Here is a 19,534-nt window from a genome sequence, read left to right on the forward strand (position 1 = left end):
CATACCGGCATGGCTTGTGTGACGTCAAGAAGTGCGGGAACGTATACGCTGTCTTATTGGCTCCGAAACCATGTGCGTGTCATAGCTAGATGGGTGTATTGCAAGTGCTTCGACTGAAAGCAATTTGCGCGATGCCTGAAGAACAGTTCAAACCGGAGACCTCCCGCAGAAGCTCATAGGGAAACGAAAGCACGCGTTTACCATCTACGAGCTCGTGTATGAAGCATGGCGACCGTGATGTGTTTCCGGCTCCTGCAATCGCTTGCGCCGCTTGCAGTGCTCCAAATCACGGCCTTCGAAATTGGCTTTCTTTGATTCGAGGTAACTGTCGCATGACTCGCGTCGCCCGTGACTTGCAAGACTGTTGTAAGGTCTAACTGAGATTTTTTTTAAAATTCAAATAAAGTTTGTTAGCACACCGAATCTGCTCAATTTGCCAGCTTGCTAGACAGCCAAATAACAGCCGTAAATGTCGTAGAAAAAATAACGCTGGCAAGCGTCAGCGATTCCTGAGCATTTAGGTGTAGTACCTGCTTCTACAAATCAGCTTTGGTTTCGGTGTTGTTTCGGTACTCAGTAGATGGCGGAATCATGACGTCGTAATGCATTGGCTCACTCCGTTCCTGCCATCGCTGCGCCTATATAGCACGCTATAACGCAAGCAGAAAAAAAAACGCACGATACAGTCTTGTTTATTTTTATTTATCGATTTTTATAAGCAACGTCATCATTGGCTTATTGGTGCAGGAAGTGAAGTTTTGCTATCACGACGTGCCAATTTCTGCACCAACTTATATATATATATATATACAAAGATAAATTTATTTGCCTTCTTGCCTGGGTTTGGACGCATTTGCTAGGTCGGCTTCCCACCGCGAGTAAAGAGGGCTGATCCTGGAGATTACACAGTAAGCTGGGTTGACCCCGGAGAAAGTTTAATCCGCGATCACGCGGTTAGCGTATATATATATATATAGGCAGATCCAACGTGCATGTTGAAATATATATGAAGCAGTTAAATGCGTCCAAACCCAGGCAAGAAGGCAAATAAATTTATCTTTAATGAAGAAATTATGTGATCGAAGGCGTATATCTGTTGCGGTGAGCATTTTTTGTACCGCTTGTTGTTTGAATGCGAAATTCCGTACAGAACAGAGCGGATCACCGGCACATCTGTTGATGTAAGCATACAAAAGGCCACATTTGAGCCCATTCGTTTACTCTGAGCTTTTCGGCAAGACATCGAGCCAAGGTCACTGATGTTCGGGAGGGCTCGCAAAGAAGGCTTCCCTTTAACGTACGCGTTTGCCGACCTTCGTATTTGCCGAGCGTCGTCATTTTACGTCGTCGCCAGAGGGCGTGCGCAGTTACTCCTTCAAAACACTGACACGTCGTCTGGTCCTCCTCCTGCGCGCGACGCAGCCCTGCAGGCGGGCACCCTGAACATGAACTACGTGCTGCTCCACTGGCTGTTCACGCTGTTTCCGCCGTACGCCTTCTCGTCGGGCGTGATCAAGCTGCTGCTCCTGGACGCGGACAACCACATGTGCCAGGAGTACTCGAAGGCCACGGACGGCGTGCAGGATCTGCTGCGGGTCGCCTGCGACGGAACGCGCGCCGAACGCGCGAATCTCGAACTGGCGGCCATCGACATCTGCTGCCAGAGTATGGGAGCAATTATACGGGAAAGGGGATCGATTTTTTTGTTTGCAGTTTTAGTCTTTATCGCCGCTGAAATGCCCGGGCGTTGCAGCAGAAGCGCAGCTGCTAGCGGTGTATACCGTATAGAGTCGTGTATAAGGGCCGCACCCGTGTAAGGACCGCACCCCCAACTTGGCAGCCCAAAATTTGGCATAAAATTCCAGCGGAGACGCAATCACGTTCTATGCCCCGATATCGCGCGCGCAATTTGCAAGCTGCATACATGCACGTACTACTAGATGGCTCCTGCTATCTCGAGCCATCTAGTAGCGACCCTTACATGGGACCGAACCAAAATGTGTAAGTGCTATTAGCGAATAAGATGTTTGTCTTCTTTTTCCTAGCATAATCATACAGCTAATGAGACTGCAGGACTATTTTCAGGACCGGATGCAACAAGTGCGCTTTGCATCCGTAGCTTTCTTTCATTGTCACAGAAAGTTGTCTGCGAGTGTTCTTTTCAGAGCGGAGCAAGTGTATTTCTTCAATGTGATTTTTACAATTCACTTACTGGCTTGTACGTACTACTTTCCAACTATCTACATTTAGGACAGACACTTCTTGCATCTACTGCTGCAGTGTTCTACCATGTGTTCTGTTGTATGGCACTTTTGCGCTGTACCGAACGAATCTGGAGCTGAGGCCCCGTCAGGCTTGCTATCCTTTTGCCCTGGTCCCTTCAAATGGAAGAGGCCAAGCCATTACGCTGCGAGTTCCTGCCACCGCACATAGCCCGTCAGTGTAATTTTGCAGCTGCGCTTTCCTTAGACGTCCACTCCTTTTATAGAGTTATCATTGATCAAGCATCATGTAGCAATACTCCGCGGAGACAAAACTTAATACAAGAACAATAGACGGCGTTTTGTGCTGGAGGTTCCTACCAAGTTGTACGATGAATCACGCGTGGAGTCCTCCCACGTGTTTAGTTTTGATGCGAAAGCATCAAATGGCTCATTGAGCGAAAAAGCCGGCGTCTGTAGTATCGAAACTGCACCTAAATTCGCATTGGCTGCCACGCCACGTCACGTGGGCGCCTCGACGGAGCAGATCGAGCGGGCGAAAGGGAACACCTGCTGCCGCTCTGGGGCGCCAGGTGTTGCGTGAGGGGAGAGGGCATCGCCGCGACGCCACGTCACCTTCTCTCTCGCAAGCCTGTGTTATCCGCGCGTTCCTTGCCCGCGGAAGCTCTCGCCAGCGTTCTAACTTCGCCTCGGTAACCGCTATGAAGAAATTGATGTATATAAAACAGAATAAATTCGAAAGGAAAACGGTTGGTGGTATCGAGTTTACAACCTACAATCCCACGCTCAAAAGCAGAGTCTTACCCACTGGGCTAAGTAGCGCCCTCTAGATAGCAGGCCTGTGCACTCTGCTTTATGACAGCATGCTACTTGGACCGAAATTGTCGTTTCCAAGCCCGGCGGCCTCATTCTCGGGAGCGTCCTCATTAGATTCTATGGCAGTCAAGCAAGGCAGCATGACGAGACGGATCGAATTGCATCCGCCCTGTGCTAGTCAAGCATCTCAACGCACTCGCAGGAGTTCATAACTCGGGAGACCGATCAGCGGCGTTCAATTGGACATTTATGCTCTCGTAGTCACAACTCATAAGAAGTACTTAGGTGCCCTTGGATTTTTTTTTTGGCCGCCCCGATTTCCTTTAATCTCTAGTGCCTAAGGCCCCTGAAGATTGGTTTTACATGAGGGTTGTGCTATTTTCGTATACTAGTTCTTCGAAGATGAGTTTGAAGCGAGTTGGGTTCGATTGAAGCACAGCGTTGGCGGGAACGTTATTCCTGTTCTTTGATATCTGGACGAAAAATGAGGAGGCATGGGAAACAACAGTGCGTGCTTGAGATGGGTATACGGTCTTACCGTGGTTGGCGCACCTGGAGTGGCGGTAAGGCTCGTACGACGTTACCTATTAGAGGTGATGTGTGAAATGATTTGTTGAAGAGAGAAAGACGGCCGTCTTGGCGGCGTGATGCAAAGCTGGGGATGTCGGCTTGTGATTAAGTTTTGATGAGCTCAAGGCGTATGAATAGTCAGAAAAAAATCTATCGTATACTGCACGGCTCGTCCAGATGGCCGAGGACGCCGCCAGGACCCACGGACTCCTGGCCGCCGCCTGAGGAGAAGGAGGGGGCGACTCTCTATCGCCCACCTTCTCCCTAGCCCCATCCGGGCCCAATAAAAGTTTTATCTCTCTCTCGTATACTGCACGGCTTTGCACGGATTCAAGCATGTTAATATGGTTATGCTGGTAAAGATACCAAAGTGTACATGCGTATTCGAGTTTAGAGGGCCTGACTAAGCTCTAAAACTACGCGAGACGGAACGCACCATTCCGATTCGCCGCAAGAACTGTGACTTCGCGCGCGTTTCCTTCCCCGCGCATGCGTGCGACAGACCGTGACGCCAACAGCGGGCCTCCGTACACGCTGAGCCCGTTCGACCTGCACGAGCTGTGCGTCGGCGTCAACCTGCTCGTGCTGCTGATCGAGGGGATCGCCATGTTTGTGGTGGTCGCCTTCCTCGACTCCGGCACCCTGTTCACCATCCGGAACGTCTTGGCAGAGAGGGTACGGATTAAGCACGTTCGCTTTGTGAAACCAGGGCCCTATTTTTAGTAAGGATTATCTTAATGCTGCCAAGTCGCTGATCTTCCTGTCCATCGCGCGAAGCTTGCTTCGCTGTCTCGTTCCTTACTTTATTTCGCGTTCACTTTATTTCCTTAAACTGCAGCAAAATTCCACTTTGACTATATAAAGCAGCTGTATATACTGCTGAATCAATGTTGTCAAAGCTACACCTTTGGTAACTGTCTATTTTTCTAATTAGCAGTCCTTACATATGACCTAAGTAGACGACTGCGCACCTGGTGGAGCGCGTTGCGGTGGAGTCCGGACAGTTAATGTGGTAAAATCTAAAAGCCCTTAATTAACGAAAATGGCAAAGAACCTCGGTAGCGCGGCTATGCACTCACGTGAACGTTATAATTTTGGCCACGTTCCGCTGACTCTCTCGCATAGCAAGAAAAGGTTTCCAGCAGAAAACACTGACGTGGACCAAACTACAGAAACACACGAGAAGCAGTATATCTACGCATGATTTTTCTTGTTTTCTTGCGGTGATAAGTATAAAAGCTGTCTGCCGGCAAATGGTGAAAATACAGCGCCGTGTGTGTCCTTCAACGCGTTTGTCTTCATCGTCGTGAGATCTATGCCCTGTTTCCCTGTACGATACACTGCAGTGTTTTCTGCTAGAAACCATCTCTTATATGTCGCGTGTCTTCTTCGCTGCAGTCCACGTCAGTGTTTTCCGTGCTATAAACCTTTTTTTTTTTTTTTTCTTGCAATGTGCGTATCCAACGAGTCCAAGAAGCAAACACTATAGCATTCCCTCTCGTCACCCGCCGGGGTCCCGTCTCGAGCAGAACGTGCACACGTTCAACGAGATTCTGGACTCGGACTTGGAGAACGAGGCCCGCGAGGCACCTCGAGTGGCGACCATCCCGGGTCTCGAGAAGCACCCGTTGGTCGTGTGCGACATCTGGCGCTTCCTGGCGCTGACCCGGGCGCCGCAGCTCAAGGCCATCAACCTGTGCCTCACCGAGGGCGAGTGCTTCGGTCTGCTGGGCATGCACGGGTCCGGCAAGACGCTGCTCCTCGAGGTGCTCAGCGCGCTCGCCGTGCGCTCGTCGGGCAACGCCTACAGCCAGAAGCAGACGCTGTCCTCGTCGGCCAGGAAGGTGCGTAATACATGCGCCCGCCGTAGTGAGCTTGGCTGACTTCATATAGCCGCCATGTTGGAGGACCAGCATTGCTTTGAAGCTGCGTCTATCGGAGCCTCGCGCGACGGTTCTGTCGTGGTTCTGGTACATACACTAGCAGCGTTTCGACCGCGTCTGTAATATGCTGAAGCATGTTACTCGTGGAAGTGAATATAATACGTTGACGTCATCCAAGCCGCCATGTTCGAGGACCAGCAAGGTGAGAACTACAGTGTACTAGAATGTTATTCTAGTTCACTATAGTGAGAACCAGCTGCGCCGGTGGCGTCGCGTGCGTCGCGTGACGTCACGTGACGGTCTATCTACTAGATATATCTAGTTCTCCAACATGGCGGCTAAGATGACGTATAGTGTAGCATATTCGCTTCCACGGGTAACACGCTTCAATGTAATTGAGACGCGGTCGAAGCGCTGCTCGCATCTGTGCCAGAACCACGGCAAAACCACCGCGCTAGCTCCATGTGAAGACCTATACACGGAGGTGTACAGGTCTTGTACACCTCCGCGTACAAGACCCTTTCACCTGTTAATCGACCTGTACAGGAGGTGACAGGTGGCTGTATTCCGGTGGCGACTGTGTATGGCACGGCTGAGCGCGGCCGCGAGGGCCCTATCTTAAAAGCGATCTGCGATGAGAACAGAGTCTAGGTGCGCCGAGTGCTAATAGCTTAATGCACGCCGTGTTCTCGCCGTTTAGTTCGCGTTGAAGCGAGAGGCAGCACGAAGGTCAATTCGCTCGCTGTGGCTGCCGCTCTTCCTCCCGCCCGCGTTTTGAAAGCGTGTCCGCACTTATCGAGGGAGATGTGCATATGTCTTCCTTTGCGCGTGTGATATCATGCTTGTTATATTGGTTAGTAAGCGAATGTTTACGAGTTCATACGGCCGAGGAAACTACTATTCTACTGGATTACTCTGTCTACTCTACTATTCTACTGGATTATACTCTGTCATTAAAACATTTAATTTTATTATGCTCTCCTTGGCTCCATATGCTTTGGACTGTATAATTTATCATCATTCTAATTTAGTCCACACTATTTAAAACGACCCAACAGCAAACATCAAACTGCAAGATGCTATATTAATGCAGCAATATTTCAAGCAACACACAAAAAAATTATGCAGAAACTCCACTGGAATTGTCTAAGTATGCATAAGCATACCTCCAAATTTCAGTTGGCCCACCCGCAAATTTCAAGTTGACCCTCCCACAAATTTCTAGTTAGTACCGCCCCCAGATTTCAAATTGGCCCGCTCCCAAATGTCAAATTGGCCAACGCCCAAATTTTAAGTTGACCCTTCCCCTAATTGAAGTTGGACAACCCCATATTTCAATTTGGCCCACCCCTACTATAGGCCTCCCCATGCATTTTTATGGCGTCCTATGTATCCCTATGGGGATACATAAATCTGATGATATATGGGTATTCTCTTTGGTCAATGTTATATATATATATATATATATATATATATATATATTTTGGGGGGGGTCGATTGCTCTTTATTACTTATAAAGCTACCAATCATCTACATTTACACTACTATAACGATTCAATATCGCAACTAATCAAATTACGCATTTTGTGCAGATTGAAGACGTTACGCTTTTCGCGTGACGGACAGATTTTGTTGGGGTATTCACCAAAGAATGCTCACGCATTAAAAGAAAAAACTTATCGAAAACGAGATTGGGACCGAGGACCTTCCCAGTAACGAGTACAGTGCTTTGAAACAGAGCCATGAAACATCCAGAGCGGGCTTCTTCCGGAGTACTTATCCGTTGAAACGTCGTGCGTACAGCCATCTCTGGCTTACGCACACGACGTCGTGCATGTGATATTACTGGATAGAGTCAAGGCAACCGTATACGGGAACCACATATCGTGCCAACGTCGGCCCACTGTCCCGATTTGTGTGACCTTGGTATAACCCAGCTTGACTATCGTTTACCGCGCGCCCCCCGCAGTGGCAGTCCCAGATCGGCTACTGCCCGGAGACGGGCGGCCTGCTTCAGGGTCTGGCCGTGGGCGACCAACTGTCGCTGTTCGCGCGGCTGCGCGGCGTTCCGCCGGCGTACCAGGAGAGTTGCATTAACAGCCTACTCGGGGCCTGCAACCTGAACGACAAGAAACTCGACTGCCCCAGGGAGTTCAGGTGCGTCCATTTTTTTTCCTTGTACGCATATATAAGTGCTGTCCGCCATTGGCCGGCCGGCCGCCCTCGCAAATACGGCCGACATGGTGGCCGGCTGGCATCTGCTTTTCTACTAACAGTATAAGCGTAAGAACGTTTTCGTGAATGCCGGCCAAGTATCCGTATCCACAATGTTGTTTACGCTATAGAACTTGTTCGTACAACTAAGCCCCAACCAATCGTTATAGGGCGCACATTATTAGCGAAGGCGGTGGGGGCCACTTTCAAAGAGCTCTTACGAACGGTACGATTCGTGAATTCGGGCCCTGGTTCTCGCGTCATGGCCGCGAAACTGAGACTCGGCATGTAGCTGTGACATGACCAACACTGCGAGACATCGGGGTCATCCAGTCAGATGCAACATTAGATCATGGGAACCGACCGTCAGTTGCTCAACCAACGCGCGGACACCGACATCTGGGTCCGTAATCACAACGCAGCTCTTACGCTGGAATTGTTCATAAGAGCGAATTTCAGCCAATCGCGATGATGGAAATATAATTTGTGAAGGCGGCCAGCCAATGGCGGCCATGAACTACGAACGACAATATTTGTGAATTCGGCGCTTGGTGCTATATAGTCGCTAAAGGAAACGCCTGTATCTGAGGCCCGCTGATGCTTGAAAAATACGCGTCGCAGTCAATTGCCTTGTACGCTGTAGAACGCGATGCACTTTCGAAATCTCGGAATCTTTTCGTTATATACGTACAGCCGGACGATTGATTTGAAGAAGTGTCCGTGAATGACATTTAGACTGACCACGATCGTCGGGACCCGCGTGTTTCCGTGCAGCATGTCGGACAAGCGCAAGCTCTCACTCGCCATCGCCCTGATCGGGCCGCCCAACCTGGTCTTCCTGGACGAGCCACTCAAGGGCGTCGACGCCGGTACTCACCAGAGGCTCTTCGACATGCTCAGGCACGTCCGCAGCAGGTCCAAGGCCACCACCATGATCTACGCCTCGGTCAGGTGAGGGTGCTGGCGAGCGTACATTATAGAGCAAAGTACTATGGAGTTGACGCATACCGGGATACAGCAATGTATCGAAACTTTTACCTGTAACGCATTTCCGTTGCGGGATTGAAGCACGTCAGTGCGCAAGACATGTCCACTGAGTAGGAATCCTTTCGCAATGCTTAGGCCCGTGTTACCAAGAAGTCCGTACGCTAAATCGGTTCGCAAGAACAGACGTCAGCCAATGGAATTAGTATAATATTAGAGACGACTGCCGCACAGTTTCTCCCAACTTCCGGAGAAATGCGTTCACGAGGCCGCTAAACTTTTTCTTTAAAAGCGAAGGTTTCTTTGCGAACGTTCCCCAACTTTCGTAACCGCGGCTCTGGCGGAGGGCTGCTGTTGCCTTGTCAAATAGCTCTCACTTTAAAAAAAGAAAACGAATTACGTGCCTCATGCCTCATTACGAACCTCTGTCCCCTTGCACAGCAGCTTGATACTCTAACCATTAGGCCACAATCGCACGTACACCACCATCGTGCAAATGCCAACTAGCTCTAAGACCCTACTAGAACTCCGAGACAACTAGCTCTGAACGCCAACTTGACCTCTGAGACCCCGGCAACGCGCGCAGCGTGCGCGCCATTCTCGAACGCGATGATTTTGGCAACTCACATCAAAGCCCCGTAAATGTATGCGATAAATACACGTCAATAATCCTGCTGCCTACTCGCATGCTGCTCAAATGGAAGCACGCCCCTGCGGATATGAAATTCTTCGCCATCGCCCGTATTGGTACGCAGTTCCTGGCTATAACCACCTCTAGATGTGAATTTGTGGCTTGATAACATGTCTGCATGTATGAAAGTATTTAACGCTTATAGAAAATAGACAGCTGGAAGTCAGCGTCCGTGCACGTTGTTTGTGTTCCTATATGTCGTGTCTATTCGTGCTGCACAAGCTCAGCTTTCAAGAGCAAGGTAGCCCTCCCCTTGAACGAATTTTTTGGTTACTTCCACTGATAGCCTTGTGGGATACGGTTGCAGGGCCATCACATGTGCTTAGTGTTATAGGGAGTCTGCATGCAAGCACTGTTTTAGGGTGCTGGCAACTGTAAAATTTTAGCCGCTATTCGCCACCTCGTTTGGCTGGCCGCCATTTTGTGTCCTTAGCCCTGTTGCACACATTGCAACCATCTTTTCTTACGCGCCGACATGCGCCGTTGTTGTCATGCGATAAATGATTTTTTTTTATTTTATTCACATGCATGCAGGAAACCTGCATGGGCCTTAAATATGTATGTTGCCTTTTTATTTTATTTATACACATAAATCTTACTTCTTTACTATAGTACTTCGCACGAAACAGCGAAACAAGCGAATTATGGAGCAGGGGGTGTGCGCATGGTAGCACCATCCCATATCAATAATGTAAAGTGTGGTGCGCCTTGAGGTTGCTCTCCACTTGCACGTAAAATAAAGGGTGTTTTTCAAAGTGTTAGTTAATATGTGCTAACTAGCCTGTTGAACTATGAGGTATGCACGAGGGTCGTTCAATAAAAAATTCCCTTGTCCCAGATCACTTAAGCGTGCATAAAATAAATATCACACAGATCTAGGTGCTCATCTCTATGGACAAGAGAAAAATATTTCTGTTCTTTTCTAATAGCTATTTTTGTTTTATCGCTATGAAGACTGGCGAAGGTGGGAGCACGAAGCCAGTGGATTACCAGGGCAGTTATTAACTTGATTTCTCAGAGGTAACATGCCCAAACAAATTAAGGAAGTAGCTACGGTGCGTGGGACCAATGCCCCATCGTATGTCGTCGTTAAGTACTGGATTGGGCAGTTCAAATGTGGACAGAACTGAGTCAAAACGGCATCGAATCCCAGTTGACCTCATTCAATCATTGCTGGAGCCACTGTCACAAAACTGGAGGCCACCATTTGGAAGATTGTCGCATAGCGATTCAATAACAAGCTGAAAAGGTCAAGATCACTGTAGAATCCACAGGAAATACTATCCACAAACATCTCCGTATGCGAAATGTGTCAGTGCGTTGGGTTTCTTGCTTGCTTTTTGCTTTTCTCAAAGACGACCGTGTGACTTGCAGCCATTAACTTTTGGTCACATGCTTTAGAAACCAAGATTACTTTTTTTGTAAGATTGATTGCACTGGCAGAAACGTGAGTTCATTATTATTACCCAGAAACGAAGTACCAGGTAATAAATGGAAGCACTATGACTCACCACCCAGCATTACCTATAGATAGCTGGGATTGGCGTCAACATGGCTGCCATCGTTGGGTACTATAGCACGTCGAGAAGCTGTGTAGGAAAGAAACGTGACAGCACGTCAGGCACGTCTTGCGCTGGGCGATAAATTCGTAAGTGATAATCCGGTGAATGACGGTCACCGTCAAAAAAGCCAAACAATGTACGTGTGATAATATACGGTTCAATGACGTCAACGGGGCCGCCATGCTCGATTGCTCACACGGCGAAAAGCTGTGTCAGTGACGTCACGTGACAACTATCTGTATATGCTGACAGTTTTTGGGGAACAGCAAGGGGTGGCGATGACAGATTTCCTGCCACAAGGTTCAGGTGGAGAGTAACCTCAAGGCGCGCTCTCCCCTGCTTCATAATTCGTTTGTTTCTCTGTCCCGAGCGAAATACTATTGTAAAGGAATCAGCAGGCGTGGCATGCTATCAAAAGGCACCCTGCTCTTGCACGCGACAGTGATCTAGCTCAAAAATCGAATGTTGCGCAAATGGAAGCACGTTCCGGCGCCGACCTTGCGCCCTCAAATTTCCACCTCTTTCCATATACAAAGTTATTTTTGAAATGCAGGCCAGTTCCCTCATAACACGCTCACTGCTGAAGTGAAGTCATGGCCGGCTCCAAGGCCAACTTCAGGACTTCTTAAAAAAGGGCATCTGCTGCTGCGCAAAACGATGACAAAAATGTGTGGCTCTCGGTGGCAGCTATGTAGGAAATGAGAAATAAATTGCAAACTTTCAAACTCCTCAGCCCACAACAATTGAGTGAAGGGACATCTTTGTTGAAGACCCCGCGTAAAAGTGTCGAAGGTAGAGCACACATATGATATATATATATATATATATATATATATATATATATATATATATATATATATAAATTTATTTATTTATTATTATTTGGCGGCCGCGGGCAAATCTTATTGAAGAAAGTGAATACTTTCCCGTCATCAGTGACCGCGAACATCTTGGCTTTCCTGTATGGGCCCTCGCCATATTGTATCCCACGTCGCAAAGTTCGTCGAAAAGTTTCTCCATGCCACAATTTAGTTTGCGGCGGCAGATACCTTTACAAAGGCTCGTCACTGCCCCAGGACTTGCACGAGATCTCCCTATGCTGGTTGCGTTACCAGATCTATGAAGCCTCCGAGACGAACTTGACACAGCACAGAGGCACATCTTCAGCCCTGCGGTGTGTCGTTCTCATCTTGTGTCCCTGTTCTTCTTCTTCCTGGCGTTTTACGTGCCAAAACCAGTTCCGATTATGAGGCGCGCCGTAGTAGGGGGGACTCCGGATTAATTTTCACCACCTGGGGTTCTTTAACGTGCGCTGCAACACAAGCACACGGGCGATTTTGCATATCGCCTCCATCAAATGCGGCCGCGCCGCGGCCGCGATTCGATCGCGCGACCTCGTGCTCAGCACCGCAACGCCTTAGGTAACTGAGCCACCGTAGCGAGATTGTGCCTTTGTGTCACTAGCGCTGGTATCGCATCATGTCCAACCAACTAGTCCAGCGCGACCTGTTAGTATACCTGTGCTTGACGTAATCCTACACACCGTTCCTCGTGCGGCGCACGTAGCATGCAGCAGCTGGAGTATACCTGCGACCGACTGGCCATCATGGTGGACGGGCAGCTGCAGTGCATTGGAACCATCGAGCACCTGCGCGACAAGTTTGGCCAGGGCATGGTCATGAAGATCCAGCTGGCCGCCTCCGAGAAGGATCGCCACATCGAGGTGCAGCCCGTCATGACAGCCCTTTTCCCCGACAGCCGCATGATATTCTCCCACCAGGTAAAAGCACTGCGCACGTCTCAGCGAAGCATGACTATATGTAAACTCGCGGACAACTTTCCGTATGAATGAAGGGGAAAGTTACCGGGGCGGAGCTCATATGCTTGTGTGTCACCGCGCCAAGTAGTCTAGTCTGCCAGTTTGACGACGCTTTCTGCATGGAGGATGTAAATAAGACTAGGAGGAGGGAGCGTCACGTGATAATATTAAAGCCTAGTCGTAAAAAATATATATCGAGAGAGGGTATACACTCATGGGAAGTAGGCGCACGCCACGTCATAGGCAATTTCTAGCCGGCGATCGCACGGAGAGAATGGGGGAGATAGATCAGAGAGTGGGTGGCAAGGGCCGATCGTGACGAGGGCCTCACTAAGAGCTATATACCTCAAACCAAACAATGACTTGAAATGTCCGGCAACCGTGTAGGGCCCACTTCCCTAGAGTCAACGCGGAGATTGGTCCCGAGGGAAAGTAGGAGTGGCGTCAGAGGAGGTCGGCTTGCCTAGGGTATAGCTATACCTGACGTCATGCTCCCTCTTATGGTATCTTCTACTGGTCGCATCCATCCCCCAAAGCAGAGTCGTGCAGATCCGGCGTTCCCCGAACTCAGAGGTAGAGGACAAGCGCGCAACCCGAACGTGTGACTCGCTCTCAGAGGAGGAAATGGCAGATGCGAAACCACGTGACTACTGCTAACGTCCGATGTCTCGCGTATCCAAAGCTAAACCGGCGGATGCGCCGGTGGGACGACCGTTTGTTGAGCCGCCAGCATGCTGTGGACTCGGTTGCCTAGGCTACGGTGGACCGTCGCCAAGAACGGCGACGCTGTGCTGTGATGACGTTGCTGGAAACGCTCTCATCACGACGACTGCTCCGACGACAGGGCACGGAGCGCCTCAGAGCGCTCGACGCCGAAGGAGAGCGATCGAAAAGAACCAGCCGAACGCAAGGCGCGCACCCTCTTTCAACCAGCCGAAGACAACGCTGCTCGCGAGAGCGATCTAGAGCACTCCGAGGCGACCAGTCGAAGATACCATTAGTCTTTTTATTGCGATAGCAATTACATGGACACTTCAAGCGGATTTCAGGCATTGGCGTCGCCGTTGTGGTCACCGTCGCCGCGCGCTGTATGCTGTATGTGCGAGTGGAAGCGCGCGAGGGACGCGCGCTTTCACGGAAAGCAAACGCACGACGTCTTCCGTCGCGCAATAGGTCTTGGGGGTTGGTAGGCAGGGAGAGGGAGGGAGGGGGAGGCGTTGTGCTCCGGCACCAACTGCGTATTTTGCGACCGGATGCGAGGGGAACTGGCGAGTCAATCTCGCGCGCGAAAGGAGGAAAGCGGGAATGCAGCGTGGGAGGGACGGGTTGCGGCTTCTGCTCTGCCAGCAACTGTGTACTTGTACTTTGCGCGGCTGCGGGCGGTCGCTCGCGCCGAATCTTGAAAGCGATCTGCATACGGCTCCTACCTTTGTGCGCGCTGTTTCCGTTGAAGCGATACACCGCACGAAGGTCTCTTCGCTCGCTGCTGCTTTCGCGCTTGCTCACGCCAGCGTTTTGACAGCGAGTGTCCGCGGACATCGAGTGTGATGTCCATGTTTGCTTGTACGCGCTGACACCATGCTTGTTAATTCAGTCAGTAGTGAATGTGTTCAAGCTTATACAGCTGATAACACTACTATCCTTACTCCGTATAGCTCTCTACTAATTTGATATCGCAATTGATGTTTCGCCTTTTGGGCGAAACTGAGACTTTTTTTCCTTCCTCCACGGCTTTCCGTTTCAGCTTCTCTGAGCAGATACCGAATCAGCGTAGCTTGCCACTTGCGACGATTTCGTGTTCATCGAAGCGCGCTGACCAAGGAAATCGGAAGCTGAAAGCTGAAATTTAGCACTGAGTGATACGTTTTCGTCATACTCAGTTAAAATGGGAAGTAAAACATCTATGTTTACCGTTTCCCCATCCTAAACGAACGGCACAGTGGGAATATTTACTGGAGCGCTATCATGCGCGTGCGATTCGCCTCCGTGTAACTTTCCTTAGATTGCCGCAGAGAAAGTTGACCGAGAGTATAGTTGCTCTACTTGGAACGTAACACATCCACTGGCTTAGGAGCAGGGTTCACAGACCTGTTGCTTTGTAGGAAACGTTTGGTTGACGCCTTCGCTATTATATCATTCACCGACGCGATTAGCGTCCGTCGTTACGAGCAATTATCGCAATCGCCGAGTGTTCGTCTGAGTATTCCCACCTGAGGGGTCGCTGATTCGAGACATACTACTGCAGCTTCTGAAAATCTCCTACCAAACAGGCGGGGTACCGCTATGAGCACGTATTTCCCTTCTCGAAGGATTGGAATCGAAACATACGTTAGCCTAGCTGTTAAAAGAAAAGAAAAAAAGAAAGAGAAACACTGCGCAAGATATGATTATAAGTTCTTGGTGATCAGAGGTTTGACGACTGAACACCGTTGGTCTTATAATCGTAGCTTGCACCGTGATTGTTTCTTTTTTTATCGTTTTTTTTGTGTGCAGAATCAACTGACGATGATCGCCATTGTGTAAGCGAATAGCCGAACGCTTATAGAAAGTTATGCGCTTTGTAAAAGGTATGATGCACTCGAAGGCACATATCTATACCTCCTCCTTTGTCGTCATTCACCAATTTTTCTCCCCACTTCCCCAGTACAGAGTAGTAGGCTACAGAGCTAACATACTTTGTGTGAATGATAAGAGGCAAGGAGGGAATTATCGCGTACATTACACAGCGGTCCCACTATATGCGTATAAAGCCGCGCGTCCAGTTCCAATGCATGAAACATTTCTAATAAGGCGTTTTGTTGTTCTGCCTCGCATTTGTGCAGTCAGGCCATGAGCCTTAATCTCGAACAAATAATTAGGTAAATGGCAAAAAATTATCGATTTTTACATGCCAAAACCCCCATCTAATAATGAGGCACGCCGTAGTGCGGGGGGAGGGTGTACCGGTTTAATTTTGACCACCTGGGGTTCTTTAACGTGCACCAAATGTACGGTTACACCTGCGTTTTTTGCATTCCACCCCCATCGGAATGCGACCGCCTTGGACGGAAGCGAACCCGCAACCTCAAGCCGCAGCAGCGCAACGCCATAGTCACTGGGCTATATACCGCGGTTGGTAAATTACGAAAAAAAAAAATAACTGCAGCAGATCCGACTATTTGGAATCTCTATAAAGCGAAGCTTCGTGTGAGTGCAAAGAGAGTCGAAACACGAGTTTGTCTTTATTGAATACCCGCACAAAGTGCCATGGAAGGCTTTATTCAGACATTGTAGAGATGATAATGCAGTGCCGCCGCCGCTGTCCCGGATGCGCGGAGGCGAGCGCCATCAGGTGGCGGTGCAAGGAACTTTGCGGCACGCGTCCAAGCTCCGCTGTAACTGGTTGGCCTATTCGGCTAGAGAACACCCATGCCGCAGCACCCACGGTCACGAATACCCGGCGATCGAGGTTAGCAAAGAAAAGCTTCGCTTTTAAAATAACTGCCAGGAAAAGAGAGCGTCTCCAACTCACAGGCAGTGCTTAAAGTCAAGGGGGGGTCAAATGTAGCACATCGGCACCCATTCGACAAGCACTGGAGGTGATGCTAATTCTAACTCTCGAATTTTTTGAGTAATGATTTATTCGCGATTAAACGGGTGATGTGGCATGAGCAAGAATAGGAAAGCAGGTATTGTCGTATTGCTGCATGCATGTCCCCGAGGCACTGCACAGGACGGTCACCACCCTTATTCGACTAACATTCTTGGCACAGCACACTGTTTCATGAGCCACTTAAGCGTCACGAGCTACCTGCTCGTGAATTAGTTCCATGCTCGTGAATTAGCGAAGGTTCACCGTGATTTCGTTAGGTTACCAGTTAATTTCTGTTATAGTGCTGCGTTATACCAAAGACGCATGCAGTCTGTTCACTTTTCTAGACAAGTTGGTGTGAAACCATAAAATATATTGTTGTAGTGCGTGAGGTTGTTAATGAAGTAAGACAATGTTCTGTGTTGCAGATTGACATTTGCTTTGAGTTCACATCTTTAACCCTTTACCTCCCGAGTTATTTTTGAAAAGAGCATTTCCAGAATGCCAACATTTTCCTATGTGCTTGATTGAATCGGCCCATTAAATAAATGCCCGACATGCACTCAGAATAATATATTTATTTGCAGAACACCCATAATTCCTTTTCTAGAGAAAGTCGGCTTCTCTACACTGCTTTAAGTTGGCTAAACTAAATAAAGTGAACAAAAGATTGACCGACGATTACGGTACTCCCTAATGCGAAATTTGAGCACAGCTGTATACGTGTTTTCATTTCGCGATATATTGGCTGGCGCTGACAATCTGTCTCGTGCGGCACGTTGCAAACGGAGCGAAGTGTGGCGCGACTGCCTCGCTAATCTGGAGATCGCGAGAGGCAGCACGTGGGTGACGCTTGGGCGCGATCGATTCACAGCAGCCAGCCGCCAACAGGCCTACCAGACGACGCGCGCTACTCTGACCACATCCGGTAGCCACCGTCGCCGTACTACGCTTTTGCTGCACTACGCAATGCTGACTTTACGTCTTATATAGCTGTTCATTAATTTGCCATCGCAATCAACGCTTCGCCTTTCAGGCGAAACTGCAATTTTTCCCCTACGTGCTTTTTTTTTCTTGCCTCCTCTATTGCCACAATCCTTTGATCCTGTGCTTCGCTTTATGTGTAAAAACTGATAGCCGTCGCCGTAGCCCAATTGGTAGTGCAGGCGGTTGTAGGTTCGGAGCCCACCTGCCGGCAGCATGCTATCTTTTCGTCCACATTCATTTACCCATCTTCGTTCCTGTCTAGATTTCAGTTTCGACCACAGCAGCTGACTTCATCTGTGCTTTCCTTGGCTTCATTGCCTGTTGGCATTTTGTGGTCGTGATTAACAAGATTCGAGCCCCTCGGTATCCCTTCATCTTGGGCATATACATATAATCATGACCATATAAAGTCAACAGACAACGAAGCCAAGCAAAGAATTGGAGCAACTTAGCTGTGGTAGAAATTAAAATGCACGAGAAAAGGGAAATGAAGTCGAACGAAAAGATAACTTGACGCTGGTGGGAGCCGCACTCATAACCTTCCCTTCCCTCTCGTTCATATATATATATATATATATATATATATATATATATATATATATATAGTGTGTGTGTGTGTGTGTGTGTGTGTGCGTGCGTGCGTGTGTGTGTGTGGGGGGGACTGCTTGCGCGTGAATGTGCATGTGTGCGCGCGGCGCGCATTCACTGGTCGCCGCCCTATGAGTCCCCCCTCCCCCATTTCCCTCCCATGAAGGGAGACTTTATAGCCCTGCTCGCGGACAAGCAAATGCTTCCGACGCACGTTGTGGCGCGCAGGTTGACGCAGCGCATTCCTTTCCGGTCTCTCTGTCCGCAGGGGCTGCTCAGCTTCGAGATTTGCGAGAAGCGTCCCTGGAGCGAGGTCTTCTCGAGCGTGGACCTGCTGATGCAGGGCTTCCGCTGCGAGTACGTGCTCGTCTCTGAGGCCACGCTCGAGGAAGTGTACATGGCCTTCGCCAAGTAGCGACGACGGCGGCGCCCTCCATCCGAGCAACATTCGCGCCACATAGGCGCGTCTCCTCCGTCTGCCATTATACGTGTATATAGTTTTTTTTTTCTTTTACGAGTTTTGATATAAAGGCGATTTCATTCTTGGATGCTCGAACGGGCCTCACCAGGACTGCGAGGATTTGATAGGAGAGGAAGTGCACATGCAGAACATCGTGCGCTCCCAGTGAGTGCGCGGACGGTACGTGCTACTGCGCAACGGTGACAAGTGACGCAATTAAGATACTGCTGAGAAGAGCTCAAGTGACACGCGAGGACAACGTGCTGCTCGCATACGTGCGTCACTCACGCAAGCATCTGCAGCGAGTGAACCTCATTTTAACGAGGACGAAATAAACGAGATTTGAAGAATCGCTGCTTCCAGTTTCTTTCTTTCTTTTTTTTTTTTTTAACGCGTGTTTTCATACCGCACGCGTGGAAGCATGGAATTGGCGAAATCTGTCAACGCACCATAAAGACACAGACAACAAGTAGCGGCATATGCAGGTACACGCGTGACAGCGTGCTCGTCCTGGCTACGTTGAGCAGCAGGAGCAAAACGATTTCAAGGATTGTCACGGGCAGAACAGAGGAAGTGTCGAGGTGAAACTTCGCAGGAACCGCGAGTATACGCGCGTTTCAACCTTCCTCGTGACAATCCTAATGATAGTGGCAAAATTTCTTACCTTGTCAGAATCCTTACCGAAGTTCCAATGAACTCTGGTAGAGCGGCCAGGTGCCACGGCAGCCGCAGAAGCAACTCCCCGGTTACCTGCAGGCTCGATTCTTTTATCGTTTTATGGCGTTTCCTTGAACCGATTGCAAGCTTGCCATTGTATGCGTGGTTAAAGGTTATAAGGTGCCGCAGCTACTTCGATGCGCCAGCTCCCGACTTCAAGCGTACACAAAACTTGCTACTACGCGTCGGCTCAAGCCGAAGGCATCGTCCCTATGGGGCCGTCGCGATTCCAAAGTGTATGACACGTTATCGAGGTGTGCTTGTTTTGGAAGGGTTGTTCCCGAGTAGGGTTTGTTGTATATGAACTTGTTAATAGGTCATCTCCTAATTTGTCGTGTCAGCGCTACAACAAATTACTTGTTCCCGGCTCGTGCATATCACGCATGTCGCCCGAACCGACACTTGGTGGATGAATTTTACCGCTCGAAAAGGCACCAGGTGACAAGTGGC

General features: G+C 49.3%; 1 protein-coding gene across 1 annotated transcript in view; it reads left to right on the forward strand.

Annotated features, from left to right (window-relative positions):
* The window catches only part of LOC125944573 (phospholipid-transporting ATPase ABCA3-like), a 19,127-nt gene extending 428 nt beyond the window's left edge, over window positions 1-18,699 (forward strand). The window contains exons 2-8 of the mRNA XM_049665068.1: window positions 1,423-1,665; window positions 4,111-4,283; window positions 5,138-5,452; window positions 7,461-7,648; window positions 8,480-8,656; window positions 12,509-12,722; window positions 18,176-18,699. Coding sequence (XP_049521025.1) covers window positions 1,446-1,665; window positions 4,111-4,283; window positions 5,138-5,452; window positions 7,461-7,648; window positions 8,480-8,656; window positions 12,509-12,722; window positions 18,176-18,322 — 1,434 coding nt within the window. The 5' untranslated portion in view covers window positions 1,423-1,445 and the 3' untranslated portion in view covers window positions 18,323-18,699. The remainder of the gene's footprint in view (window positions 1-1,422; window positions 1,666-4,110; window positions 4,284-5,137; window positions 5,453-7,460; window positions 7,649-8,479; window positions 8,657-12,508; window positions 12,723-18,175) is intronic.
* The last annotated feature ends 835 nt before the right edge of the window (window positions 18,700-19,534 follow it).

This window comes from Dermacentor silvarum, chromosome 3, assembly GCF_013339745.2.
Source record: "Dermacentor silvarum isolate Dsil-2018 chromosome 3, BIME_Dsil_1.4, whole genome shotgun sequence".
Lineage (NCBI taxonomy): Eukaryota > Metazoa > Arthropoda > Arachnida > Ixodida > Ixodidae > Dermacentor > Dermacentor silvarum.